General features: G+C 57.2%; 10 protein-coding genes across 10 annotated transcripts; 5 read left to right on the forward strand and 5 right to left on the reverse strand.

Moving 5' to 3' along the window:
• Window positions 1-2,782: 2,782 nt before the first annotated feature.
• WHR41_07583 (60S ribosomal protein uL24) lies at window positions 2,783-4,063 on the reverse strand. Its single transcript, XM_069376187.1, has 3 exons — window positions 3,859-4,063; window positions 3,777-3,796; window positions 2,783-3,709 (listed from the first exon to the last, which is right to left on the reverse strand). Exons 1-3 carry the CDS (start codon window positions 3,968-3,970, stop codon window positions 3,431-3,433), a joined length of 411 nt encoding a protein of 136 aa, XP_069226595.1. The 5' UTR covers window positions 3,971-4,063; the 3' UTR covers window positions 2,783-3,430.
• Window positions 4,064-4,492: 429 nt separating this feature from the next.
• On the forward strand, window positions 4,493-8,761 carry WHR41_07584 (uncharacterized protein; the record flags this gene model as incomplete). The annotated part of the gene is made up of 2 exons (XM_069376188.1): window positions 4,493-8,231; window positions 8,304-8,761. 2 exons carry the CDS (start codon window positions 4,493-4,495, stop codon window positions 8,612-8,614), a joined length of 4,050 nt encoding a protein of 1,349 aa, XP_069226592.1. The 3' UTR covers window positions 8,615-8,761.
• A 144-nt stretch (window positions 8,762-8,905) lies between these two features.
• WHR41_07585 (uncharacterized protein) lies at window positions 8,906-9,139 on the reverse strand (the record flags this gene model as incomplete). The annotated part of the gene is made up of 1 exon (XM_069376189.1): window positions 8,906-9,139. The coding sequence occupies one exon, from the start codon at window positions 9,137-9,139 to the stop codon at window positions 8,906-8,908; it is 234 nt and encodes a 77-aa protein (XP_069226593.1).
• Window positions 9,140-9,633: 494 nt separating this feature from the next.
• WHR41_07586 (uncharacterized protein) lies at window positions 9,634-10,656 on the forward strand (the record flags this gene model as incomplete). Its single annotated transcript, XM_069376190.1, has 1 exon — window positions 9,634-10,656. One exon carries the CDS (start codon window positions 9,634-9,636, stop codon window positions 10,654-10,656), a length of 1,023 nt encoding a protein of 340 aa, XP_069226590.1.
• An 892-nt stretch (window positions 10,657-11,548) lies between these two features.
• On the forward strand, window positions 11,549-12,657 carry WHR41_07587 (uncharacterized protein). Its single transcript, XM_069376191.1, has 2 exons — window positions 11,549-12,224; window positions 12,286-12,657. Exons 1-2 carry the CDS (start codon window positions 11,697-11,699, stop codon window positions 12,460-12,462), a joined length of 705 nt encoding a protein of 234 aa, XP_069226591.1. The 5' UTR covers window positions 11,549-11,696; the 3' UTR covers window positions 12,463-12,657.
• Window positions 12,658-13,119: 462 nt separating this feature from the next.
• On the forward strand, window positions 13,120-16,672 carry WHR41_07588 (uncharacterized protein; the record flags this gene model as incomplete). Its single annotated transcript, XM_069376192.1, has 4 exons — window positions 13,120-14,644; window positions 14,863-14,991; window positions 15,044-15,217; window positions 15,267-16,672. The coding sequence occupies 4 exons, from the start codon at window positions 13,120-13,122 to the stop codon at window positions 16,670-16,672; spliced, it is 3,234 nt and encodes a 1,077-aa protein (XP_069226588.1).
• Window positions 16,673-16,814: 142 nt separating this feature from the next.
• WHR41_07589 (uncharacterized protein) lies at window positions 16,815-18,539 on the reverse strand (the record flags this gene model as incomplete). Its single annotated transcript, XM_069376193.1, has 3 exons — window positions 17,865-18,539; window positions 17,005-17,730; window positions 16,815-16,939 (listed from the first exon to the last, which is right to left on the reverse strand). The coding sequence occupies exons 1-3, from the start codon at window positions 18,238-18,240 to the stop codon at window positions 16,815-16,817; spliced, it is 1,227 nt and encodes a 408-aa protein (XP_069226589.1). The 5' UTR covers window positions 18,241-18,539.
• Window positions 18,540-20,154: 1,615 nt separating this feature from the next.
• msp-41 (Pre-mRNA-splicing factor syf1) lies at window positions 20,155-22,898 on the reverse strand (the record flags this gene model as incomplete). Its single annotated transcript, XM_069376194.1, has 2 exons — window positions 20,491-22,898; window positions 20,155-20,425 (listed from the first exon to the last, which is right to left on the reverse strand). The coding sequence occupies exons 1-2, from the start codon at window positions 22,845-22,847 to the stop codon at window positions 20,155-20,157; spliced, it is 2,628 nt and encodes an 875-aa protein (XP_069226543.1). The 5' UTR covers window positions 22,848-22,898.
• Window positions 22,899-23,018: 120 nt separating this feature from the next.
• vma-8 (V-type proton ATPase subunit D) lies at window positions 23,019-24,280 on the forward strand. The gene is made up of 3 exons (XM_069376195.1): window positions 23,019-23,155; window positions 23,215-23,726; window positions 23,779-24,280. Exons 1-3 carry the CDS (start codon window positions 23,144-23,146, stop codon window positions 24,056-24,058), a joined length of 804 nt encoding a protein of 267 aa, XP_069226542.1. The 5' UTR covers window positions 23,019-23,143; the 3' UTR covers window positions 24,059-24,280.
• A 136-nt stretch (window positions 24,281-24,416) lies between these two features.
• WHR41_07592 (uncharacterized protein) lies at window positions 24,417-24,759 on the reverse strand (the record flags this gene model as incomplete). The annotated part of the gene is made up of 2 exons (XM_069376196.1): window positions 24,417-24,637; window positions 24,705-24,759. 2 exons carry the CDS (start codon window positions 24,757-24,759, stop codon window positions 24,417-24,419), a joined length of 276 nt encoding a protein of 91 aa, XP_069226545.1.
• Between the last annotated feature and the right edge of the window lie 684 nt (window positions 24,760-25,443).

Raw genomic sequence — 25,443 nt, forward strand, 5'->3', positions numbered from 1 at the left:
ACGAGAGAATCAACACATCACCCACACGTTCACCGATTTGATTTCGAACTAATCCTGCATCGACTGCACGATGAACGCGAAAGCAGCGAGCCAAAAGCTGGGTGATCGGGCCGCGGCCGCACTCGACACCTGCTCTTGTCATTGGAATCAGATCCGATCTGCGTCAAATCACCTGCGTCGCCTGCAGCATGCTGGGAAGACTCGGAAGAGGCCTTCACCTCCCACCCATCGTGCATCAAACGTCTGGACAAGAGGTGGGCGGCGGGACTTGTCGGCAGAGAGATGCACATTTGGCTTACCCCCTGGACTCATCTGATCACATTGAATCTCTGCAAATATCAGAGGTCGATGTCCAGAAAGCTTCTTCCACGCCGAGCGCTGCTACCGCGATGTAAAAAAAAAACAAAGACCAAGGTAAACCAAGAGACTCCGCATCAAGCCACGAAACGATCCCCCCACTTCGTCAAGAATCACACACCTTCCACGCTTCAGAGAACCCTGCCATCGACCAGTAACTTGCAACCTCAATGAGACACTTTCACCACCCTCTTCGCCAATCAGGGATTCTGTCACGTGACTCGAAGCCCGAAGTGAAACCATCTCCGGAAGAACGTTCTTCCAAGACATAAAATCGCTCTTCGGCCCTACCACTCCACGGAACCCTTCCAAATATCCATATCCATTCGGTGTGGCCGAGTCAAAGCCGAGTGAACACATGGCGGGGCACAGCCGCATCGTCGTCGTCGTCGTCGTCGTCGTCGTCGTCGTGCAAATCCCCCGAGCCGTGCCCTGACACACGCCCCTCAGCAGGACGTACGTGACGGGACATCCGCTCTCATGATGCCGCTGAACTAACTCGCTCCTATGGATCCCTCGAGCTTCCGCCATGTGCGATGAGAGCGTGCGGTATGGCCCCACCATGCGTCCGCGCGGCCCGTGAGAAATTGCTTGAATGGGACGACGCCTCGGGCCGAACGATCATGTCGTCTATGCGAGGTGATCTAGGGAGCGTCGTTGCTAGGTGACGAGGAAAACGAAATTTATGTGGATCGGGGTGACGCTGGCGGGATCCAGACGGTCTCGGCGGCGAGAGCGAGGACGACGGCAACGACGTTGATACAGTCGATGAAGAGACCAGTGGCAATGCCCTATGCGCCCTGGACTGTAACAAGGCCGCAAAATGAGACGGTAACGCCTAGCTCGCCGGGAAGGCTTCCACGTCTTGCGGCAGTTCGGTCGATTCATGCTTCCAGGACATAGTAGGCTGGCGAATCTCATTCCATCTTGAATGGTGTGCAGGCTTCGAACGGGCGGAGGGCACACGTCCCTTGTTTTCTGGGGACGCTTGCCGACAATCTCACCGTCACTTATCCAGCCGGCCTCGCCTCGCTGCAATCCTCTCTTGCTCCTTTAGATCTCCGGGCAGGAGCAAAATGATGGTTCGATTCTCATACTGGCATTGAGAGGCTCGCACCTCCTCACGGACCGTGGTATACGCTGGCGAATGGAGTCAAAATAACACGAACCGGACTCTGATTTATTCCGTTGGTTGTTGTACGTTATCACTATTAGGCTCCCTTACAGCACATACGACCACAGGTCAGTGAAAACTGGGCATCCCGTCCGCTCTGCCATACATAAGCACTGAACCGGGCGACTAGTACTAGAGTGGGTGACCATCTGGGAATCCCGCCTGTTGTATGTTTCTGCCCTTTTTTGGCTGACGGTCTATTGTGACCGCTGTTTTGTGTACGCCGCGCATATCTCATGTGTGAGCTCGTTCGTTAGTGCGAAGTCCTGAGCCCTGAGCATGGATATTCGTCCGACGATTGGTCGACGGGGCAATGCGTGTCTGGACGTTTTACACAACGATGAGCTCGATTTTCCTCATGAGCGGTCCTGCTGATACGATAGGATTGTCGTCATCTCGGCTGATGAGTTGGCAGATCCGCTAGGTCAATGTTGAGGACGCATGGAGAGTGACCCTCCTGTTCGTGGTGATCTCAGTGAGGCCACATCTTTGGGCGTAGACAGGACGTCAGTATTGGATACCGCATCACATGTAAATTTTGTGTCTGGTTGGTGAGTGGGTACGAGTCGGCACACCGCGGGCCATGACGTTCGCTCACCGCAACGACTGGTCGTATTCGCGTGTAGAAGTAGACCTTGCTGGTATGATGTATTTGCAAAAGTGTGTAACGTATAACACATCCAGTCGAAAGAACAACACAGGAAACACCGCCATTGCATCGAGTTATGTGAGAGAGCCGACCAACGTCTCGCCAGCAAACCGTTGGTAGCGTTCTCTTGATCATGATCAAAACGGAGTTTCCAGAACGTGGAGTGACGGTGCATCAATGCACCAGGGAGAGACGCGGAGAGTCGTTGTTGTAACAAAGGATAGACAGCTTTTGGGGGTCCAGCACCTTGATTTGATAGTCTTCGGAAGGTAGTTCACTGCACCATATGAGAAAAGTACAGTGACGTAGATTGATGACCTACCGTCGCCTTCTCCTACGACGAATATTTGGCGCCCTGATCAGCGAGAGTAGAGCTGAAGTGATAGCAAGACACAAAGTTCCGGAGAAACGGTGACAATGAGAGTGAAAGGCTCCAATCCAGTCAATGAATTTTGGTGGCCACAAAAGAATTGACGCGGACAAGATGAAATTTCCATCGCTCATCCAGAAATTTGAGGTCAATGAGGTGCTGTGATGAAGTCAATGACCTCTGGGTATCTCTCTCCTCTGGAAGAAACTTGAACCACATGTTACTACGTTTTCCTCAGGTGTTCCATACCAAGTTTAACCTCGGAGAATGGGGAATATTGGCTATACAAGACGCGTCTGGCCGTTCAAAGCCTACAAACTTTCGGATTCGCGATGGATGAAGTTCAGAAGGAAACATCTTCACTTACGTTCGCGATGGATCAACCGCATTGACGATTGACCCACCTCTATACATGTCGAAGTCTGACCATAGACTTCCTTGAAATGTCTCACACCATCAAAGCACTGCATGTCAGTACGTCAATGAGCGCTCTGCAGGTGGGAGGCGGAAAACATAAATGCATCCACGTAGGTTGATCTTCGCCAGTTGTTTAGCTCATTTGGCCACGTGACAGGCTAATAAGTTGATAATACTGGCGTTGGTACGTGAAGGTGTGTCTCATTAGTTGTTCCTAGCTGTGCGCAAAGACAGCCCGGGGACCTGCAGATCCGGCTGGGATGTGGATGATCTCTTTTCTCTCCTCAAGCAGCAAGACGGAGACAGCATGGGCTTTCAAAGGTTTTCATTTCGACCTCGCTATTTTTCCCATTCAGAGCGCCGAAGAAAGCAAGGCTCGAGCTCCGTCTGAGAGCCGGCCGTAGCAGCACCATGAATCCCTCCGTAACCCCGTCATACCATGCCTCAAAACGCAGCAGATCGCTTAAGCCTTGGAGCGCTTCTCCTTGTTGGCCTCGCGGCCCTTGGCGACGCGCTCGAGGATGTTCTCACGGTCCTTGTCGAGCTTGAGCTTGGTGACCTCGACTTTGCTGGGGGCGATGCCGATGGGGACGCTCTGGCCGTTGGTCTTCTCGCGGGTGACACGCTCGACGTGGATAACGTATTTGAGACGGTAGCAAGCGGTGATCTTGCCCTCACGGCCCTTGTTGCTGCCGCGCTTGATGACAACCTCGTCGTCCTTGCGGAGGGGGATCGAGCGGACCTGGTTGGGTTCATGTTAATTCCTGGCTCGGTTCGACGCAGACGGGTAGGAAATTCGCGAGGCATACGTTGTACTTTTCTCTGAGCTCTGTGCGACCAGTCAGCATTTGTCCCTACGTGCAGCATTTCCTTCAATGGGCCGGTGCATACCCTTGGAGAGGGGCGCGCTCATGATCACGCGGCGCACGCTGGAGGGAGCCTGGAAGTGCTCCTTGCGGCTCTTTCTCCGGCTGGAGTGGAGGTGGGAGTTGATCTTCGTCATCTCGGCGGTGTTTGTGGACGGAGGGGGTGGGTGGTCGGTATCGTCGTTGTCGCCGGGTCGTCGAGACAAGACTTCAGCGTCCGCTGGACTGCCCTCAAATTTGGGAATTGTGTGCGGAAGCCGCAATTCTGCCGTGGCTTGCATGGGACTTGGCAAGCGACGAGTGGCGGTGCGCGGCGGTGCGACGCGGGACGGGAGGGCGGAAGGGTGGATCCGCAGCCGCGGCTGGACCTCGAAGTCAGGTTGCGTGTGGAGGGCGCGAGTGCTCTGCGCGTTGCGGCGTTGCGGCGTCGCGAGCAATGCGAGCCACGGAAGACACGGACGACATACGCACGTCTGGACGACACTACTGGCACACCCGTCCAGTATCTCCACTGTACCTATGCGACTCTCCGGACACATCATGAAGACGCCTAATCTTGCATTACACTGAGGATCACGCGCCGTGGGACGACCAGATCAAACAGCCAAAGCGCCAGGTCGCCTGCATTCGGCGCAAAGGACACCAACAACTCAGGGCTTATGGCGCCGGCATATCCGCAATACAACAACTACTACGATCCAGTGGGAAGCCAGGCGAACCAACCTCAAGGCTATGCATATCACAATCCTGGCAATTCGGTCTCGCAACCTCCCTCGGTCACGTCCAACGCTCAATCCTACCCGAGCTATGGGCATAACACCTACAACACTGTACAGCAAGGATCAAACACGAGTGGGCAGCATCATGCGGGGTCTAGCGGTGTAAGGGCATCATCTGCGGTAGGAGGGACAGGTGCGATCACTGGGACTGGACAGAACAATCAAGCATCTGCGTCTCGATCGGGCACCACGCAACAATACGATAGTGGATGGGGAAATTCGAACTACGCGACTTCTTCATACAGCGGCAACTTGCATATACCTGGTCGCAGCCAAAGCAACACATCACCGGTCTATGCAAGCAGTGGGTCTTCTGGAAATTTCGGTCGATCGACCAATGCAACGAATCAACCTGCTCAGAGCAACATATCGACCTACGGACAGCAAACCGGAAGCCAAAACTATTCGTCGACTGGAAGCGCGGATAATTCGCGCATGACGTACGGCGCTTCCCAACGTGGCATTGCCGCAGGTGAACCATCGCGATATGCTAGCCCACTTCACGCTGTTCAAGCTCAGCAGCAACAGTCACGTCAACAAGGCCACACCAGGCAATCGTCGCAGACAAGCACTTACCAAGCCACCCCGGCGACCAATTCGCGCGGCTCGGACCAGCGCCAAGAGAGCGCGACAATGGTAGCAGCGGTCAACACCACCGTGGATCCATCTCAAGTGTACGACTTCCGTGCAGAGCGGGAGAGGAAAGCGAAGATTGAAGCGGAGAAGCGTCGCAAGCAGGATGAGGCGGATGCGGCCAAGAAGGCTGAAGAGGCACGTGTTGCCGAGGCGAAACGGCTAGCTGAAGAGCAGCAGGCGAATGAGGCGAAGCGTCGCATGGAGGAGGCTAAGCGCCAGGCCGACGAGGCGAGAGCGGCAGCAAAGGCAGAAGCGGACCGCAGGAAAGACGAACAGCGCAAGGCTCGAGAGAGCAAGAATGCTGCGACCGCTTTGGCTTCATTGGCGTCGAGCAGCAGCGCTCCACACATGAATGAGGTTGGACCTCCTGCGAACGATGAGGAGGCAGAGATGCGAGCCATGTTCCAGAAAATGCGCGAGTTCAACTCCAAGAACCCTGCCATGCTCGCAGAATTGTGGGAAGAGGAGCGCCGGGCGCATGCTGGGCAATCTCAGTATCCTCAGCCAGCACAAGTGACACAGCCCGCTGCCTCTACACCTAAGCCTGCCGTCCCTTCGAAAGCTTCATCGAGCCAATCCTCTGCCGCAAACACAACAGCGTCCAATTCCGCAAAACCTGCCCCTGCTCAAAAGGCAAAGGCCTCTAAAGCTAGCCCGAATATGTCTGTAGCGCGCAGCAAGGCGCCTGAGGTTACCACCAACCAAGGCAGTACCAATCTTTGGCCGCCTGGAAAGAAGGGGTTGCTTGCTGACATCGCAGCACGATGGCTTCACGGCGTGAACCCGCAAAAGGTCGTCACTGCGTTCGAGATACTTCAGCTGCTGGATCAAAATCCAAACTATGTCCAGCTCTGTGAGTCTTTGGAGGGGTTGGGTTTGAAATTCGAGCGAGCCGCTTTCGCGAGGGAGCTACTTCGTGGGGTGCCTCCGGCTAGCAGTGCAAATCAGCATACCTCGAAAGGCAGCGACGCTACTATCATGTCGGCAAATGGAACACTCGCACAGGCTACTGGAGCAGCGGCGGTTAGCGGAACCGAGCACACCCCGAGCCTTCAAGCGTCCAGCGCGCCCGGACAGCAGCAGCGACGCCCTTCAAGTTTGATGGGTTGGAACAACCAGCCCAATGGTAAGGCGACTTCTTCAAATAACGGCATGGTCGATTACGAGATGCCCTCGTTCCACAATTCGTCCGCCCCAAATCAGACAGCAGACGGCACATCGTTTTCTTCGCAGCCAGGACGCGCGGGCCCACAATCTGCCATCGGTAACAGCCACAGCCGGCGGCCTTCGCAGTCAGTGCAACCTTCGCGACGGTCCATGTCCAGTGTCCAGCAAGGCGCTCCTGTCCCCGTCGGATCAGCTCGCCAGACTCCCGATGTGAAGCCGATATCGCCTCCACGACCACCTGCAAACAAGGAAGAAGCGGCTCGCAAGCGTGGGTTCGGCGAGCTCGTCGATCTGACTGCAGAGGAGTCAGATGAAGACGCGCCGCCGAAAAAAATCATGCAAACCGCGCAAGGTTTTGGCCCTAGGCCATTCCAGCCGCAGCCGCCTCAAGGCCAACCTCATCTGAATCAGCAGCGTGACAGTCCGTGTGCGTTCAATACCCGTGGGGCTCCAGTAGTTCCCACAGGACCAAGCCCAGGTTCAACGGCGCCACCGTTCAGGCCGCCAGGCGTGCCTGGAATCCCAGCTGTTGCAACCATGCGCAGGATGTCCACTGGCAGTCCCGCGATGACTCCCACTGCTAACATGAGAGCAACGGACGTCTCTGGCCCTGTATCCGCAAAGCCTCCGCTACCGAGCTCTACAATGTTACCATTCAAGCGCAAAGGGCCAACAAACGAGCAACTACAGGCAGAACGCATCAGAGGAAAGATGGTGGTTGAGCCGATCATGCGCGATCGCGTCGCTCGTAAGTCTACGTATGACTCCCGTACGATCGCCCGTGATGTTCTCCTCGCAACAGGCCGCCATCCAGACATGCGAGCGCTCAATAGCCACCTGAACGTCATGCAGAAGATGCTGGGCGATAGAGGAGGAATGGCAGACGGGGCTGGCAACAAAAGCGATCTGGCCACGATCAAGTGGGACATCATCGATCCAGATCCTCCCAAGAAGAAGGAATCGTCAAGTCTTGTACAAGCACAGGATGTTGCCGAGATTCAGGACGCAGACGATGAGGGTGACATGTCGTCGCTCAATCACAAGCATCGAGCCCCAGGTGGGGCAGCGACAGCGCGGCAAAGTTCCGCTGCACTTGACCTGCGCGACAAGCCAGCCACGCCGGACGCGATGCCCAAGAAGCGCGGCCGTCCGCCACGCTCGAGCATGCCCAGCACCCATACTTTTGTCAGTGTTAACGACAAAATGTCAGCAGCCGGCCAGCAGGGCATGGGCGCTGCTGGCACGCCTCGTCAAGGATCCGGTCAGCCAGGTGCTCCAGCAACAATGCCTGCAGCTCGCGCTCCAGCCGCGTCGCAAGCGCCCACCGACGGCAGCGTTGGATACTCAGCTTTCCGCCACTTCGACGAAAACGGCAATCCCATCAAGAAGAAAGGTCGTCCCGTTGGCTGGCGCAAGAACATCCACTCGCGTGAAGCACAGGGCCTTGCACCGGCCAAGTCTGCCTCCGCAGGTGTCAAGCCAAAGCCGGCCGTTCCCAAGCAGCCTGAAAAGCTGCAGGAACCCAACTACCAGATCTACCGGTGCAAGTGGCTTGGATGTGCAGCTGAACTTCACTCGCTCGACGTAATGAAGAAGCACATGATCAAAGTGCACGGCCGGCCCGACGGCGAGGACCTCTTCGAGTGCTTATGGCAAGACTGCGAGTCGAAGACCAAGCGCGTCACGGGACCCGGGAGAACGCGTCTGGACAACGCTACCTTTTCCGACATTGGGGGCTGGCTGTCCCACGTCGACAAGGAGCACCTGCAGCCGGTGGCGTGGCGGCTGGGGGATGGTCCACGCGGCGGATTGTCTGGTAAGCTGGATGGAGAGGTGTGAGATGTCTACATTTCCTTTGAAGATGACTAACAGCGTCGCCGTCTTCCAGACCAAGCCGAATCTGAGGCGTCTGAGGCGTACTTGAGCGACTCGCGCGGTCGTAGTGTCACTCCTATAATTCAACCAATGGCCAATTTCGGCTTTGGACAGACCATGCCAGCTCGCATCGGTCGCCCTCCTGCAGGAGCAAGCAAAGACGAGCGTGGCGCTCAGGCTGAATTGCAGAAACTAACAGAGAGAAAGATAGCCGTGGGCCCGACAATGGAGAAGATGGGCGTTCGGCTCGCGAATGAGAAACGTAGGATGGGCTTCCTCGACGACGAGAATTTCGAGGATATTGTTGAGAGTGAGAGCGAGTAGCACCAATGACAGGGACTTGCATGATTGACATCATGAGTTGGAAAGGACCTTCTGGAAATACTGTAATGAAACGTAGAAAAAACGTTGCCCTGCGACTGGACAGGAGCAACTTGAATAACTCTGCGCTGCATGCGCATACTGCTTACAGCCCTTTCTTGATCCTTTCTTTAGATCCTGTGGGTTCACCCGATCCGTCCCAAATTGATTCCCCTAGAACTCCTCGCTCAAACGCCATTGTATAATCACATATTGACCCTTTCCCTTCGCAACCTAATCCCGCGACTGAACAGTCTATCGCGATTTGGCTGGCACGGCGTCGGCAAGGCGCTGCTTGCTCAGCACATCGCCGGCGTCTTTAGCATTGACTTCAAGGAAGTGGTAGAGGACGATCATGAGGACGGCTGCGCTGCCGAGGAAGACGGCGAGGGAGTAGAGGGCGGCGTCGGTGATCATCGTTACGGTTGGGAGATGGGTGTGTTGGTTGCTGGTAGTGTTCTGAGCTATGGTTAGAAGACAGTTGCGCATTCATGGCGTGTGATAGGGTATACCTTTCAAAATCTCTTTGCGACTAATTCTGTATGACTGACGTGTTATGCGATCGATCAATTGCAGCGTTCAATGGTGTCCGTCTACAACAGCTCACTCGGTCCAGCGAGCTGTCCTCCCCCAGAGTCGCCAGAGTTGCCTGAGGACCCTCAAGCAGCACTCACGCGCGCCAAGACCAGCGCAAGTCTTGGGCCGGTCCCCGCGCCTGCGTCATTTGCCAAACGGCCGAACTTCACAGAAATTGACCTAGAGCCCGCCAGCAAGCCAGCCTCACATACCAGGACCCTAGTCGCGTGACTTCCGAGTTGGACGCCCCTTACGGTCTTATGGAGAGCTTCCCTTCGCCTGACTCCTGAGTTTCACGAACACCCTCTCTTGGACGCCCTCCCGCTGCTTACGAGCGAGCGACGCACATATAGCCGAGCGGCGACACTACAGCACCAGAGCCAAGCACACGCAGGAAATCGCCCAGCATGCCGCCGAAGAAGCAGGACAACGCGCCGAAGAAGGCGAAGCCGACCGTCGACGACAAGATGTTCGGCATGAAGAACAAGAAGGGTGGCGCGGCGCAGAAGCAGATGCAGCAGATGAAGGCCATGTCCAAATCTTCGATGAACGATGCCGAGAAGAAGAAGGACGCGGAGAAGAAGGCGCGCGAGAAGGAGAAGGCTGCTGCCGAGTTGGCGAAGAAGGAGGCCGCGGAGCTGTTCAAGCCCGTGCAGACGCAGAAGGTGCCCTTCGGCGTCGACCCTAAGACTGTGCTGTGCCAGTTCTTCAAGAAGGGACACTGCGAGAAGGGCAAAAAGTGTAAGTTCAGTCACGACTTGGATGTCGAGCGCAAGGGCGAGAAGAAGAGTTTGTACACGGATACACGCGAGGAGGAGGCGGAGGCCAAGAAGAAGGACCAGATGGACGACTGGGACGAGGAGAAGCTGCGAAAGGTCGTGCTGAGCAAGCATGGAAACCCGAAGACGACGACGGACAAGGTGTGCAAGTACTTTATTGGTGCGGTTGAGGAGGGCAAGTACGGCTGGTTCTGGACATGTCCCAACGGCGGCGACAAGTGTATGTACAAACACTCTCTGCCGCCGGGTTTCGTGCTCAAGACCAAGGAGCAGCGTGCGGCCGAGAAGGCGCTGCACGACAAGAGCCCCATGAACACTCTGACGCTCGAGGACTTCCTGGAAACCGAGCGCCACAAGCTCACCGGTACTCTGACACCCGTGACAGAGGAGACCTTCCGCAAGTGGAAGGCCGAGCGTCTGGACAAGAAGGCGGCCGAGGAGCAGGCCAAGCAGGCGAAGGAGGCGACAGGAAAGGCCCTCTTCGACAAGGGCGGCTGGGAAGGCAGCGAGGCCGACAGCGACAGCGACGACGACGACGATTCCGACGGATTCAACCTTACGGCAATGATGAAGGAGACCGAGGCCATAAGGCAGAAGAAGGAAGAGGAGAGAATATTGGCACAGTTTGGTGGAGAAGTGCCTTCTGCTTAGAAATCATGTCCTGGATACTAAAAAGGGATTTCTATATTTTTATGTGAAACACGATCTTGTTCAAATCATTAGATTTTGTGGTCACCTAGCGTCTTGCGGTATTATTATTCGAACTTTCCAATCAGGTTCCCTTGTTTGTATAAATGATAGGACATGGGAGAGATTGATTCGAAAAGTATTTTGCAAGCATGCAAGACCACACCAAACCTCGCAGCAACCGCAGACACGGAGTCCGCGGCACACTGGATAGCCCGAGGGAATGTCTGCTCGTAGGAGGTTTACACGAGAATTTAGCTTTCGTTCCTTGCTGTACAAGAGTACTGGCAGAGTGAGGAGCCGCAAGACGCCATTTTCCGAGCAATTGCTTGAATTCGTCGCGGTCTCGACCATTCATTGCGGCCTTGGAAAGAGATGCGAAATATTCCATTCCAAGGTATCGCCTCTTGCAGCACTTTTCCAAATATTTGCTCTGGACGATCGCGCAGCGTATTCTTTCCCACAGAGCAGAAGCATTCACCTTCTCCCTCACGGAAATTGGACTAAGTGAAAGCAGGCAGCAGCGTGTCACAACGCTATAGAAGTACATAACAGGTACTTCCAAGGTAGGTCGCCGGAGGCTGGGAATGCGTAGTATCAACCCCGATACATCGTCTAATATCAAGGGTTGAATTGTGTGACTTGCTGTCAGGCAAGCATAGCACAAAGTATTGAAGCCATCGTTTCCCAAAGAGTAATCATTTGAATGTTGACGATCGACATTCAGCCCATCAAGCAGACGAACAAGTGACGTTGGGCGATCGCCAATCAAAGTCACGTCAAAGCGCGACACGATCGCGCGCCCGCGCGCGTTGCCCTGACCAACCAACCTCCCGCAATCCGCATCGCATTTCCCAAACGATGTCATCCACCTCCATCGCCCGCACGAGCCTCTAATTCTAGCCTTCAAGCATTCACTTTTCGGTGCAGGATATTGCTTACTATTGCGTCAAAAGCATTGAACCACCGAAGCATCACACACACCATTACAACTCAAGCCCAACATGCCACCCAAACGCCGCTCCACAGCCCAGCGCACAGCCTCCAATCCCAGGCAACAAAGCACACTATCCTTCAACGGCAAAAACAGCCGAGTCACCAAATCCTCTCAGCAGCAATCGCCGAACGAGAAGAGCCTCAATAAGAAGAAAGAAGCCCTTTTCGAGGAAGCCGTCAGCACCGCAGAGGTTGCCGAGCCCACCACAGCAGAGAAAGCGATCGAGCAGCAAACTGCCGCGGAAACCCAGGCGTTGGACGATGCGAAGGCTGAGAACGAGTTGACGGGCGGGTCAACGACGGAGGATGTATTGGGTGGAAGAGCGCAGACGAGCGGTGCGGGTGCTGTTGGTGGGCTTTCGGGTTCGGGATGGGTGGGCGACGAGGAAGCGAGGGCGAGGAAGGTATCCGAGGCGCAGATCAAGAAGTTCTGGCGGGAGAAGGAGAGTGCGCGGTTGGTGCCTAGGGTGCATCAGGAGGATTTGAGTGTGCACGAGAAGGTGCTAAGGGAGTGGGATGTCAGTGGAGAGTATGGGGTGAGTTGAACTTTATACTTGAAGAATGGTCGTAGGAAAAATGCTGACCATCAAAATCTAGCCCTGTATCGGCATTGCAAGACTGAAGCGCTGGAAGCGTGCGAATGTCCTTGGCCTGAAGCCGCCAATCGAGGTTCTGGCTGTCCTGCTCAAGGAGATGGATGACAGTGATAGCGCGGCGAAGGTGCAAAGGGCGTATGTCGACTCACTCATGAGTTCGCGTTTCGTGGAGACCTGATCTCGGGAAGAAAGTTATGATCGCCCATAGCTTTGAATGACTTGCTGGAACAGGTTTGTTTTTGCCGAGTAAGTGGCATTGGACGACGGTAGCGCGGCGTCTGGCGTTGAATGGGATTCACGGTACCCACGTTTGATGGCTCAGTAGCTGGGCAAAATATAGAAAATAATCAATTCAACCAATTGTACAAAGCTAGTCTCTTCGAAAGCCTTTACCTTTAACACTCAGAGGTAAAAGGTATTGTGCCACTAATTTTCCAGTGACGAAGATCACTGGTGTTCGCATACGAAGTTGAGGTCTTCTAATGTTGTAAAATTTTCTCGCAATTCAGGGAACGTGATAGAATGTCACACCTCTATTTGTACTGTCCGAAAGAGCATACTACATGTTTCCATGTTCCATCGCTATAAGATGGATTGACAAACGGCCCGTGCGCGGTCTCTAAGTTTCGGCTTATCGATTAGGCGGGGCGATTTCGAAGCAGAAGTGGCGGTTCGTCATATCAATTCTACGAGGGACTTTTCTGAGTCCGTTCGCGACCGGACAACACCACTTTCTATACCACCCGACCTACCGGACGGTCCAAGTCCGAGTGAAAGCTCCTCCGCACCTTATTTTTACAACTCTCATCGGAGGAATTCCTGGAATACGCCCATCATGTCTATGGACATCGACTCCGTCCACCTCGACGTCGCGGGAAGGCAGCAGACGGCACCTACTGTGCTCTGCTACAACTGCGGTGCTCCCATCGATGGCACTCAACCCGGCGGCACTTTGTGTCCTGACTGCTTGAAGCTCACGGTCGACATTACTCAAGGGATCGACAAGGAAGGCGTGCTCCACCAGTGCAGAGACTGCGACAGATGGTTTGGCCCGCCCGCGCAGTGGTTCGTCGCAGATCGTGAGTCGCGAGAACTGCTGGCACTATGCTTGCGCAAGCTGCGCGGTCTGAATAAGACACGAATTATCGACGCCTCATTCATCTGGACGGAACCTCACTCAAGGAGAATCAAGTTGAAGGTCACGGTGCAGCAAGAGGCGATGGAGGGCACAATTCTGCAGCAGACATTCGACGTCGAGTTTGTTCAGCACTCCAAGCAGTGCCCTGATTGCGCAAAGTCATACACACACAACACCTGGCGCGCCTGCGTGCAGGTACGGCAGAAGGTCCCTCACAAGAGGACTTTCCTGTACCTTGAGCAGCTCATGCTGAAGCAGGGCGCACACAACCAGTGCATCAACATCAAGGAAGTGAAGAACGGCATTGACTTTTTCTTCGCCGAGGTAAACTCTGCGCAGAAGTTCGTGGACTTTATGACATCCGTGGCGCCGGTGAAGACGAAGAAGAGTGAGGAGCTGATTTCTCTGGACACCCACACGTCAAAGAGCTCTTACAAGCACACATTCTCTTGTGAGCTTGTGCCCATCTGCAAGGACGACCTTGTGGCTCTGCCCTTGAAGACCGCCAAGTCTATTGGCAACATCCCGCCTCTCACACTCTGCTACCGCGTCGGCGTGTGCGTTTACTTTATCGACCCCAACACCCTGCAAACCGCAGACCTCAGCAGCGTGATCTACTGGAGAGCGCCTTTCACCCCAATCGCCGACGTCACCAACCTCGTAGAATTCATCGTCCTGGACATCGAACCTCTAGGACCTCCTCAAGGCCGCTTTGTCCTGGCCAACGCAACAGTCATGCGCGCATCGGACATGGGCGTGAATGACATCGAGTACAACATCCGCACACACCTGGGCAGCGTGCTGCACGTCGGCGACAGCGCGATGGGCTACCACCTGACCGGCACACAGTTCAACAACGACAACTTCGAGGCCATCGCCGAGTCGAAACAGTACGGCACGACGATCCCCGACGTGATCCTCGTCAAGAAGCACTACCAGTCGCGCAAGAAGAACAAGGTGCGCAACTGGAAGCTGAAGCGCATGGGCCTGAAGGATAATGAGGAGATGAAGCCCAGGAAGCAGGACGTCGACCGCGACGCGATCGACTACGAGCAGTTCTTGCAGGACCTCGAGCAGGATCCCGAGCTGCGGCAAGGTGCGAACTTGTACCACAACCACCAGCAGAGGCAGCAGGATCATGAGATGGAGACGGATGACGAGGGTGAGGATGAAGGCTTGCAGATACCCATGGACCAGCTTATTGACGAGATGGAGGAGATGGGCATGCATGACGACTAGTGCAGTCCGTGAACTGGCGTATTTAGAGCGTTTTTACGGTAAAATATATTCCATCAACACCATCTTTTTTTTTTTTGGCATTTCTTTCTATCCCTGTCCTGCTATACAATAGACTTGTGGCAATCGATGTGGTCCGAGCTCGCCAGCGGACTTCACACCCCAAGCCGCGGGCATGAACTTTGAATGAGACCATCACTTTAGGGAGAGATGCGGCTGGGCGAATGTTCAGACAAACACTGAGTCTGAGGCAGGCTGCTGCACTGACAACTGAACTGTTGAAGGCACAGCTCCCGCCAAAATGGTTCGGCGGGCGAGCCGGCAGGCAAGTTGGTACGAGTAGACTCAATGAGGAGATCACAAAATGAATACTGACCGACTACAGGCCTCGCCGTCAGTGGCGGAGTTGATTCAATGGCTCTTGCTACGCTCTGTAGCCGGTTGCGCGATGAACACGAAACATCGAGCCCTGCTTTCACCGGCTTCATCGTTGACCATGGTCTGAGACCTGGTAGCAGCGAGGAAGCATTGCTGGTGGCGGAGCATTTGAGGATGCTTGGTAGGTTTCGTAACAATAATGAAATACCTTCATACTGACATACAAACAGGCATGCCATCGAGGATCTTCACTCTAAACTGGCAGCAATACGGCGATCCTCACGCTCTCTCCAACCCAGAGACCATCGCCCGCAAGCTGCGCTACCAAGCCTTGGGCCTAGCATGTCGCGAAAAAGGAATGAAGGACCTCCTCTTCGCCCACCACGCCGACGACCAAGCAGAGACAAGCCTCATGCGCCTCTCCAACAAATACCTCGGCCGCGGCCTCGCAGGCATGCACCGAGAAACCCGCATCCCCGAGTGCCAGGGCCTGTACGGCGTGGACAGCTCCGGGACTCCTAGAATTCTCCGCTCCGCCGACCGCAGCAACAACAACATGCTCATCGAAAGCGGTGGCGTCACTGTTCTCCGCCCTTTGCTAGACTACACCAAAGCCCGACTGATCGCAACCTGCGAAGAGGCCGGCACGCGCTGGGTCGAAGACCAGACGAACAAAGACCCCTCGCTCACCCTCCGCAACGCCGTGCGCTCCCTCCACGAAAGCGATCGCCTCCCCATCGCCCTCCGCCGCCCCAACCTCCGCCGCGTAGCCGAAAGCATCCGCCTCACCTCCTCCAACCGCGAAGCAACCGCCCACCGCCTCTTCCAAACCTGCAGCATAACCTTGCGCCCCTCCTCCGGCACCGCAACCTGCACCATCCCCGACACCACCGTCCTCGCCCTCGCGCGCAGCCCCGACAGCGCGCACATCAAAGCCCTCCTGCTCCGCAAACTCCTCCTCCTCGTCGCGCCCGCGCGCCAAATCGACCTGGCAACCCTCTCCGCCGCGTCCGCCAGATTCCTCCTCCCGGCCAACCTGCACGCCAAACAGCCCGCGCGAGAAACCCTCGCCCTCGCCAGCGCGGCCGTCGTGCGCGTGGGCCGCGACCGCTCCGCGACCGCAACGCTCTACGCCCTGCACCGCACGCCGCCCTCGCGCGCCGACAGGGACTCCTGGCCCGAGCTGCGCCTCACGCTCCCTCCCGCTCTGCCTCCTGCAGAACCAACGCCGCCCACAGAGCGCCCCAGGTGGAGCGCCTGGCAGCTCTGGGACGGGCGCTACTGGCTGCGCTTCGCGTCCCTGTCCTCAGCCTCCGCCTCCCCCGCGCGGCTGGTCGTGCGCTTCCTGCGCGCGGACGAAGTGCAGGTCGTGCGGCGGTCGCTGCCGGCGCGGGCGCGCAGAGCGTTCAATGAGGAGTTGGCGGGCGTCAAGGGGAATGTGTGGCCTACGCTGCCGGTTGTTGCAGTGGCGCCTGAGGGGGCGAGGCCGTGGGAGGAGAGGGTTGTGGCGTTGCCGAGTGTGGGGTGGGGGAGGGATGGGTGGGTGAGGTTTGGGGGTGAGGGGGAGGCGGAGGCGGAGTTTTTGTGGGATGTTAGGTACAAGGAGGTTGATGGGTGGTTGACGAAGGCGATGTAATGTAGGGATTGTGGAGTGGAGTGGGATGGCTTGGGTGAAGCGTGTATTATGGTATGGTATGGTATGTAAAAGTCCAAAGTCAAATCGCCAGTGGGTATATTGTAGGGATACGCTTCCTTCCCCGTTCCCGTTCCTGTTCTGTTCAAGACCTCTTCTTTCCCGCCCTCGTCGGGCTGACCTCGAGCAAATCCTGCAGCAGCTCGCGCGCGCGCCGCTCCCGCGCGTCCATCGTCGAATTGTAGATCGCGGGCAGCACCCTCTTCGAATCTAAAGCACCCATTAGCATTAGAAAACCCGTTCTCCTCCCGTCTCAAAGTCACAAAAAAACTCACTAGCATGCTCCCCCGCAAACCCCAAGCTCTCCGCGCCCTTGCCCCTCGCCTCCTTCACCACGTCCTCCAACAGCGCCCCTCCCACGCCCTTCCCGCGATACTTCAGCCGCACCGTCCAAGCCCTGATCTCGCCGCGCCACGCCTTCTTCCTTTTGCCGCGCGCGCTCTCGCCCGAAACCCACTCCACGACGGCCGCCGCGATGACCTCGTCGCCGAACGTCGTGACGAGCACGTCCGCACCGTCAAGCCAGTCCCAGTCGACTTCCTCGGCCGCGTGCAGGTAGCCTTGGGTCAGGAAGCGGCAGGTCGCGAGCGCGGCCATCAGCACGCCGGCGCAGGAGAGGAGGACGAGCGGCCAGTCTTGGCCTGCGGTGAGGCGGACGTAGCGGGCGAAAGTCGCCAGGAGGGCAGCGAGGGCGGCGAGGTTGAGCGGGTGCGAGAGGAGCGCGCGGTTGGCGGTCTGCCGCTGCTGGGCGATGCTGTCGGCTACGAGGCGGAGGGCGGCGGCGCGGTCGGGGTCGGAGGTCGCGTGGTGGGTGCGGAGGTCGGGGATGTGTGCTAGCGGGTCGGAGGAGGAGGCGGGTTCGGGGAGGGAGTTTGCGGGGCTGAGGGGGGAGGGGGGCGGGAGGGAGGCCGTGGAGGACTGCATGCTGGGTGGGGTGGAGGTTGGGCTGGAGGGTTGGGAGGCGTGGAGGCGGAGGTTCGTGCGGAGGGAGGAGAGGAAGGCTGGGAGGTGGGTGTCAGTGAGGGGTGGTTTGGGAGAGGCGGCAATGCGATGTGAATGTTCTTGCTGCTCTCGAGCCGGAGCACGTGAGGCCATTGATGAGGCTGAAAACGGAGCAGAAAATGGTAAAACGTACCGGCACTTGTCTTGAAGCCAGGAATGCGATCTCCAGAAATATGCCGTCGGTGCAGCTCCCCAAGCCTCTGCTTCTGCAACTTGACCCTCGTGGAATCCTCTCTCGCCGTCAAGCGCAGGTGCGGGACAGCAGGCGGAGGGAGCAGCTGCGTGGTGGCAGTACTTGTACTTGTACTTTTCACATGGCTCGCGGTGGTGGCGTAGGACAGCCCGCCGGCGAGCCCGCCATTATTCACATACGGGTCTGGATGCAGGCGGGCCAGGTCGAAGAGGCTCCTGGCCGTGAGGGCGCTAGAGGCGGCGGAGGGCGAAACGTGATGGTGGTGGTGGTGGTGATTGGGCTGATGCCGCGCGCCAGGGCCACCGGCAAAAGTCATGCATGCTCCCGGGACTCGAGACGTCGAGATCCCGGCATTGGCCTGAGGCTTGGTCGAGGTAAGAGGAGGGACTAGATTGCTTGTCGTCTTGTATATATATCTTACAAACAGACGAGAGACAGGAGGGACGGGAGTGGCAGAGCAGTAGTAAACTAGACAAGACTGATGAAACCCCACGCACGCCCCAGGAGAGGGCCTCGCGGATCCTCTTATGATAGCCAACGGCAGGATCAGCTTGGCGAGAGCACGAAGAAAAAAAGGATCCAACGGGTGTGGCTTGACGCTGTTCGCGGGTGCTGCAGGCGGCACCAGGCATGCGAGTGGGAGCGAGATGACGGGCCTGAGATTCGCCAGCATGGCCAGCTCCAGGGCGCCGGCGCGCTGCATTGGCGCGCAGAGCTTGCGTCGGCCGGAAGCTCTGCCTGGCTGGTTATCGCGATGGCAGCGCTGCGGTATGGCGTCGTGCTGCGAATCCGCCCTACATCCGCCCTACCGTTGGCTGCCGCAGGGATGGCTAGCCAGAGGATACGCCGCCCGCGTGATTGGCCCTCGCTGCCCGCCGCCGTTTTGACAGCTCCAGCCAAGGGTCGACGGTGGAGTTGGGAAGAGGAGAGACCCGGGGCGAGGACGCCTCTGAATCGTCTGAGCAAGAATGGCCTGAAACACCCCGTACATGTACATACCATACCGTACATGCCTTCTCGGAAGCACCAGCGGGTAGATAAGGTGGGCAATCGACGCCGCAGACGCCGCAGAGCGAACTGCCCAGACATCCCGCTCCCCAAGACCACAGGCGAGATCAAACCCAACATCTACGCCGCAACGCCGCATGCGCCGCCCAAAAGCCTAGGCACCGCGGGCACCGCACATCCGCGCGATCCTAAAAAATCCCACGCGAAGCGCTATCTCTCCGCGGCGCTGCTGTGCAACCACCAAGCTCATCCTCCCACAGCTTGCGGCGATAATGCTATGCCCCTCGTCCAATCCCCCTCGACTCCGCAGCCGCCACGGCACCGAGCAACACCTACCTCACCTTACAGCACCTTATCTTCACGGTCAGGTAGGCAAAAGTCGCGACAACCAACCTCCACCCCCACGTATGCAAAGCGACACCCGTCCCAGCCGCGACGTGTACATGTACGTACGTAAATCCAGGGTCCCCAAAAGTAGCTGCATACTCGTGAAACAGCAGCTCTGCCTGTCAAACTCGCCCAAAAACCGCCGCAACGCGCGGCAATCGGCGGTACGTATACTGTGCTCGTCCGCTGGTGGAGAGTAGTTGGTGATTAGCGGGAGAAAGCTGAGGTACCTTAGCTGTTGCGGAGCCCGCTGGTGTCATGATCTGCGTCCTCCGTGACACTCCCGAGCACCTAGCGAGGCTGGGGGGAATGGCAAGTTCGGGGGTCGCGGCCGTGGGTCTCGCGAGTGAGGGTGCGGATGGAGGTCAGCATTGCCGTGCGTGTGCCTGTATGGAACCGTACTGGATTTAAGGTGCTGCAATTAGAACATCGTGTTCGGCACAGTGCTTTGAGTCCATAGGTATGCATCGTCTGACCTCTTCAATGGGGATCGATATCGTCTAAGCTGCGGCCATCAGCAGGAGACAACACCTGATAGCACGACGCCAGTGGGATAGCACATTTCGCGCCCTATAAAAATCTCTCTTCGTTCCTCCTCCCCGTCCAGAGGAGAGCTAGTCCAAACCTATATCTATGACACAAAAGAAGAAGAGAAGAAGACTCCCGAGCTCCAGCCCCTCCACGAGCCGCGCGCCACAACAACTTATTGATATCTTTTTTGTACAACACAACACCGACACCGACACCCGCTAAGGCCCCCAAACCCCAACCAACGGAAAAGAACAACAAAAGAGAATGCCAAAACGAGAGGTCGCCAAAAGCCAAAAGGGAATCATCATAAGTCGTCATCCAAATCGATCTCCGCCTCGTTCCTGACCCCATTGCCCTGCTCCGCCTCTTGCGGCTTGGGCCTGTTACCGCCCTCAGGCCCCGCGGACGCCGCGACGAAACCGACGGGCGCGCGCGCCTGCCTCTCCAGCGCCGCCATGGCGTCCGCCTTGTCCGGGTCGACGTCCGACGCGGTCTCGCCGTCGGCGCCCGCGTTGAGGCCGTCCTGCGCTTGCTGGCGGGCGATGGCTTGCGAGGCGATGAAGTTGACGTCGGTGCTGTGGGAGGGAATCGGTCAGTAAGGATTTCAGAGGGGTAAGTGAGGGGAGATTGGAAGACATACTTGAACTGCGCCTGCACGCTCCGCTTGATGCGCAGCATCTCCTTGAAAGTGTCCTCGTTGCCGTGCTGGACCTCGAACTGCTCCCACTTCTTCCAGAACGCCGCGTCGACGCGCGGGTCGCAGAACTGGCTGGCGTGGCCGTAGATCGCGCGCGCGCGGTCGATCTCGCCCAGCCGACGCTCCATCTCGGCGAACTTGATGCACATGGCGGCGGCCTCCTTGTCCGGCAAGGCGGCGATGGCGCGCTCGTAGATGGGGCGGGTGGAGGTGAGGCCGAAGTTGGACGCGGACTTTGTGATGTAGAACTCGAACATGTCTGCCTTGTCTTCGTCGGCGACGGCGCGGGTGGCGCGTTCGTAGATGCGCATTGCGTGGCGCGCGAGGCCGCGCTCTTCCTCGAGCGCGCCGTACATGAGGTAGATGGTTTTGGCGAATTTGGGCGGGCAGTCTTCGACGGATTGTTCGAAGAGATCCCTGAGGCGCTCGATGCCGATCTTGCGGTCCACGGCTTTGGTCAGGTAAAGGTTCCAGAGTTCGAAAGCGACAGGGTACGAGAAGAGATCCAGACCACGTTCGTAGATCTTGAAGCTCTCTTCGAAATAGCCGTTCTCTTCCAGCAAATTGGCGTAGTTGACAACGGTTTGTGGCGTAGCGATGCGAAGTTCGAAGATACGCTCATACACCTTCTTGGTCTCTTCCAGTGTTGACACCGATTCGACCAGATCGACGTAGAACGACCACAGCTTCCAACTCTTGTGCACCCTCTGCTGAGGACTCAGCAGCTCGTCGAAGTAATCCACATTGCTCCTCTTGGGTGCCTTCGTCGCGGTAGCCATGATGTTGACGGCCTGATCGAAGTTCTCATTTCGCAACTCCATCTCCGCCCACTCAGTCCACATCTCTGCCAATTCCGACACTGACTTGAACGGGACCTTGACCGCCTTCTCCATGATGACTCTGGCATTGCGGAGATCGCCGCCTGCCTCGTAAAATTTGGCGTAATTTGTCCATAATTCGTGCAATCGGCCTACTGCCTTCTTCGGCCCAATTGCGGCAATGGCATCCGCATACGTCTGAACCACCATTTGCTTGTTGTCTCCCCACAACGCCACCCGCTTCTGCCATTCATTCACATGATGCGGGTTTTGTCGCAGAAGCACATCGTTCACCAAGAAAGGTCTCCGGTCCATCAATTGCTCAAAGCGCATCATGCGGATGTCCAAGTCCAGATCGGCGTCAACGTCCGTCTTGTTTTTCTGCTGTCGTAAAGCGGATTCTTCAAGCTTGATCGAAATGAGCGCTTCCTCAGCCTCCGAGTAAGTGTCGAACACAATTGAGAAGTCGCGCACAGTCATGACCGTTGTAACGCCCTCCTCGAAAATATCTCGTGCCCGCTCATACGCTCCAAGGTTGATGTAGTACCTCGCCAGCCCAACCCACAGAATACCCCTCTGATCGGGGAATCGCTGCAATCCAGATCGAATGATCGTCTCAACAGACATAGCTGAGCCGCTCTTCAAAGGCAACGGGTTCGGGATCTCCTTTGCGTGATCGATGAGAACCTCAAGCATCTCCGTCCAGTGCTGGAAAGGCCCCTTGGCCTCCTTCGACTTGAAACGAGGGTTGTTCAGGATCTCCATGTACCGCTGCACCGCCTCCGTGTACTTCCCCTCCTGCACCAGCAAATCGATGTAGTCCTCCACCTGCTCGGGGTGAATCTGAATGTACCGCCTCCAAATCTTGACCGCCGTCTCTCCGCTCGCGGAGTTCGCGAACGGCCTGTACAGCGCCCAGATCCGGCCGTGCTGGGTGATCGGCAGCGCTCTGAGCGCGCGGTCGAACGTCCGTCGAGTGAAGGTGACCAATGGCTGCAGGCACAGGAAGCCAAGGTACATCTCCCAGATCCTGGGCATCTTGTTGAGCAGGACGAGCGCGCGCTCGAACAGCGCGTTGACCTTCTGGAACTCCGCCTTGTTCTTCGCCGGGTTCCTGCCCTCCAGGTGCGCCGTCCGGAGCTCCAGGTAGAGTTTCCAGAGCTTGTAGCTGCGCGGCAGAGCCCTGCACGCGCGCTCGAGCACAAACGACTGCTCGAGCAGCGTCCCGTACTGCCGCTTGAAGTTCGCATAGTCCAGCCAGGGCCGCGTGGAGCCCGGGTTGCGCGCGACGTCCTGCTCGTAGATCTCGTCGTTCTGCGAGATCAGGAAGAGCTGCGGCAGCTGCGGCGGCGGGGGCGCGAGAGACGCCATGGTGGTAGCGGACAGCAGCGGCGAGGAGGCCGCGGAGTCCCGTTTCGGCTTCGATTTGCCCAGTGTGACGATGAACGGCGGCGTCAGGTTGCGCAGGAGCTCGCCGGGCATAATCGGCGGGAAGAAACTCGATCCTACCTGGGCGGCGGCCGGCGGTGGATGGGGAGGGTGTAAGATACCTAATCGGCGCGTGCAGAAGTCCGCGTTTCTGGCGCCGGGGGAAGGTTTGGCGAGCTAGAGCAGTGAGCTTGACGTCGGCTGGTGTTGGAGCACAACGGCCGGGAGTCGAGCATCTTTAATCGTCCATTACGACAATCTTGTGCAGCGAGCAATCTCACTCGTCGCTACAGGGGTCTCTGGATACCCCACAACTTCCCTTCATACGAACTCGCACACACTAGCCCACCATGTCGGGCAAGGTACGCCGCACCGACAACCTCCAGACTATCATTACTCCCAGCTAATCCAATGCTATCAGGACCGCGAGCCGGTGTTCCCCACCCGCCAATCGCTCGGCATTATGAAATCGAAGCTCAAAGGCGCCCAAGTCGGCCACGACTTGCTGAAGCGCAAATCCGAAGCGCTGACGAAGCGCTTCCGCGAGATCACGAAGCGGATCGACGAGGCGAAGCGCAAGATGGGCCGCGTGATGCAGATCGCGGCCTTCTCGCTGGCCGAAGTGACTTACGCGGTCGGCAACAATACGATCGGGTACCAGATCACGGAGAGCGTGCGGCAGGCCAAGTTCCGCGTGCGCACGAAGCAGGAGAACGTCAGCGGTGTCTTCCTGCCGCAGTTCGAGAGCTTTCAGACCGAAGGAGGGAGTGATTTCCAGATGACGGGATTGGGTAAGGGCGGGCAGCAGGTGGCTAGGTGTAGGGAGACGTACACGAGGGCGGTGGAGACGCTGGTTGAGCTGGCGTCGTTGCAGACGGCGTTTGTGATTTTGGACGAGGTCATCAAGGTTGTCAACCGAAGAGTCAACGCCATGTATGTGTTCCTCGATCGATCACTATAGGATGAAATGCTAACGAAGCGATAGTGAGCACGTCATTATCCCCCGTACGGAGAACACTATCAAGTACATCAACAGCGAGCTCGACGAGTTGGATCGTGAGGAGTTCTTCCGACTGAAGAAGGTCAAGGGTGTCAAAGAGAAGGCTCAGGCGGCTGAGGAGGCCGAGAGGAAGAAGAAGCAGCAGGAGCAAAAAGCAAAGAGCGGAGGCGACAGCGACAAAGAGAACGGAAACGCGGCGTCCGAAGAGCCGCAAGAGACGAAGAATGTCCTGGGAGACGAGGGCGACGAGGACTTGATTTTCTAAGCGAGCACATCACATGTCAAGAGCGTTGTTTCGATACCATGTATCAGTCAGTTTTACAAGAGGCTTCAACCACTGAAAGTATTCAGAAAGTGAAACTCAATGGGACATTGCAGCAAACCGCGAGGCACTGTCATTCGCGCTGTGATGCTCACGTTTTGCGTGGTCATGTCAGATGCATCAATGGCTCTGGAACGAGCAAAATGTCAAAGCAGATCAAAGACAGTTCATTCCAAACGTAATAACGTCATCCAAAAAACACTCTAGCTGCCGTGCCCGCGTCAACAGCAGATTGAATGCCGGAATTTCAATGCTTGTGCAGGACTCCCATGCAGACGCTCAATTCTAAACGTAGCCGTAGCTACTGCTGCTTCTCGGCAGCAGCCCGCTTTTGCGCCGCCTCCATGTCGGCCGCAATCTGCTTCTCGGTCTTGTCGTTGCCGTGAGAAATCAGCCTGTTGAGGAAGCTATTGGGGCGACCTTGCGGGTGGCCCTCGACCTCTGAGCGCTCAATCTCGCGGTGGAGGTTGCCAGTGGTCTCCTCGTCGATCTCGGCATCATCGTGGTTCTCGTTCAAGTCGACTGTGAAGCTGTTAGACCATTGGCGGGGCAGAAAGTGCGGGACCGGCAGTGCTTGTGCTCTACTGACTGTTCTTGTCATGCATGGACAGCTTGCGCTTCAGCTTCTCCCTGATGTTGGACATGTTTGCAGATCTTGCGGAGTGGGTTGAGGTGGGTTGTGTTGACGGGTTGTGACGTTTATTGACAGGCGAAGCGGGGTCGTGTCAAAGGCCGATATGTGAAGAGCAGGTGTCGTAGGGCTGCGCTCGACGGAAGATAGGGGGGTTCGCGGGTTCAGGCCAGCTGATGCAGTCAGGAGGAGAGGAAGAGCAGAGGGTGGGAGGGAAGGAAAGACAATGGGCCGTGTGGCGAGGATGGGCTCGTGGCCACGTACCTGCGGCCTGGCTCATGAAGCCCCGCCGCCTGCCGACCTGCAGCCAAGCGGGCTGCCGATGGCCTCCAGAATTGGAGGGATCGGGCGGGCGTCGTGGGGCCAGGCCAGCCATGCGCCATCACCACGACACCTTGGCTGACGAGCCCGTCGAGCCCGTCGAGCCCGCCACTGCTGCCGTCCGCTAGACTGCGCCAATTCACGCGTGCACGGTGGGCCTGTCGATCGCCTGCGCCAGGTCGCGGTAATCGCCCGTCATCCCGCAGAAGCAAGCACAGCAGCGCGTGCCGGGAACAAGGTGGAGGACACCTCCAGACCCTCGAGGTACCGCGCCTACTGCAGCTCTCTGCCGACAGACACGCGACGCGTCAGGCTTGGTGTCCGCCCTACACCGTTGCACCACCGCAACGACGGTTACAGCCCTACCGGTGGATCC

Source organism: Cladosporium halotolerans (assembly GCF_011745625.1).
Source record: "Cladosporium halotolerans strain TM138-S3 chromosome Unknown Sca35, whole genome shotgun sequence".
NCBI lineage: Eukaryota > Fungi > Ascomycota > Dothideomycetes > Cladosporiales > Cladosporiaceae > Cladosporium > Cladosporium halotolerans.

Coding starts and splice junctions, on each gene's coding strand:
- vma-8 (XM_069376195.1), top strand. Junction 23,727..23,778: donor AACCGAAGAGTCAACGCCAT/GTATGTGTTCCT, acceptor ACGAAGCGATAG/TGAGCACGTCATTATCCCCC.
- WHR41_07587 (XM_069376191.1), top strand. CDS start 11,697: ATGCCACCCAAACGCCGCTCCACAGCCCAGCGCACAGCCTCCAATCCC. Junction 12,225..12,285: donor ATGTCAGTGGAGAGTATGGG/GTGAGTTGAACT, acceptor ATCAAAATCTAG/CCCTGTATCGGCATTGCAAG.
- WHR41_07583 (XM_069376187.1), bottom strand. CDS start 3,970: ATGACGAAGATCAACTCCCACCTCCACTCCAGCCGGAGAAAGAGCCGC. Junction 3,797..3,858: donor GAGCGCGCCCCTCTCCAAGG/GTATGCACCGGC, acceptor CTGGTCGCACAG/AGCTCAGAGAAAAGTACAAC. Junction 3,710..3,776: donor AGCTCAGAGAAAAGTACAAC/GTATGCCTCGCG, acceptor GAACCCAACCAG/GTCCGCTCGATCCCCCTCCG.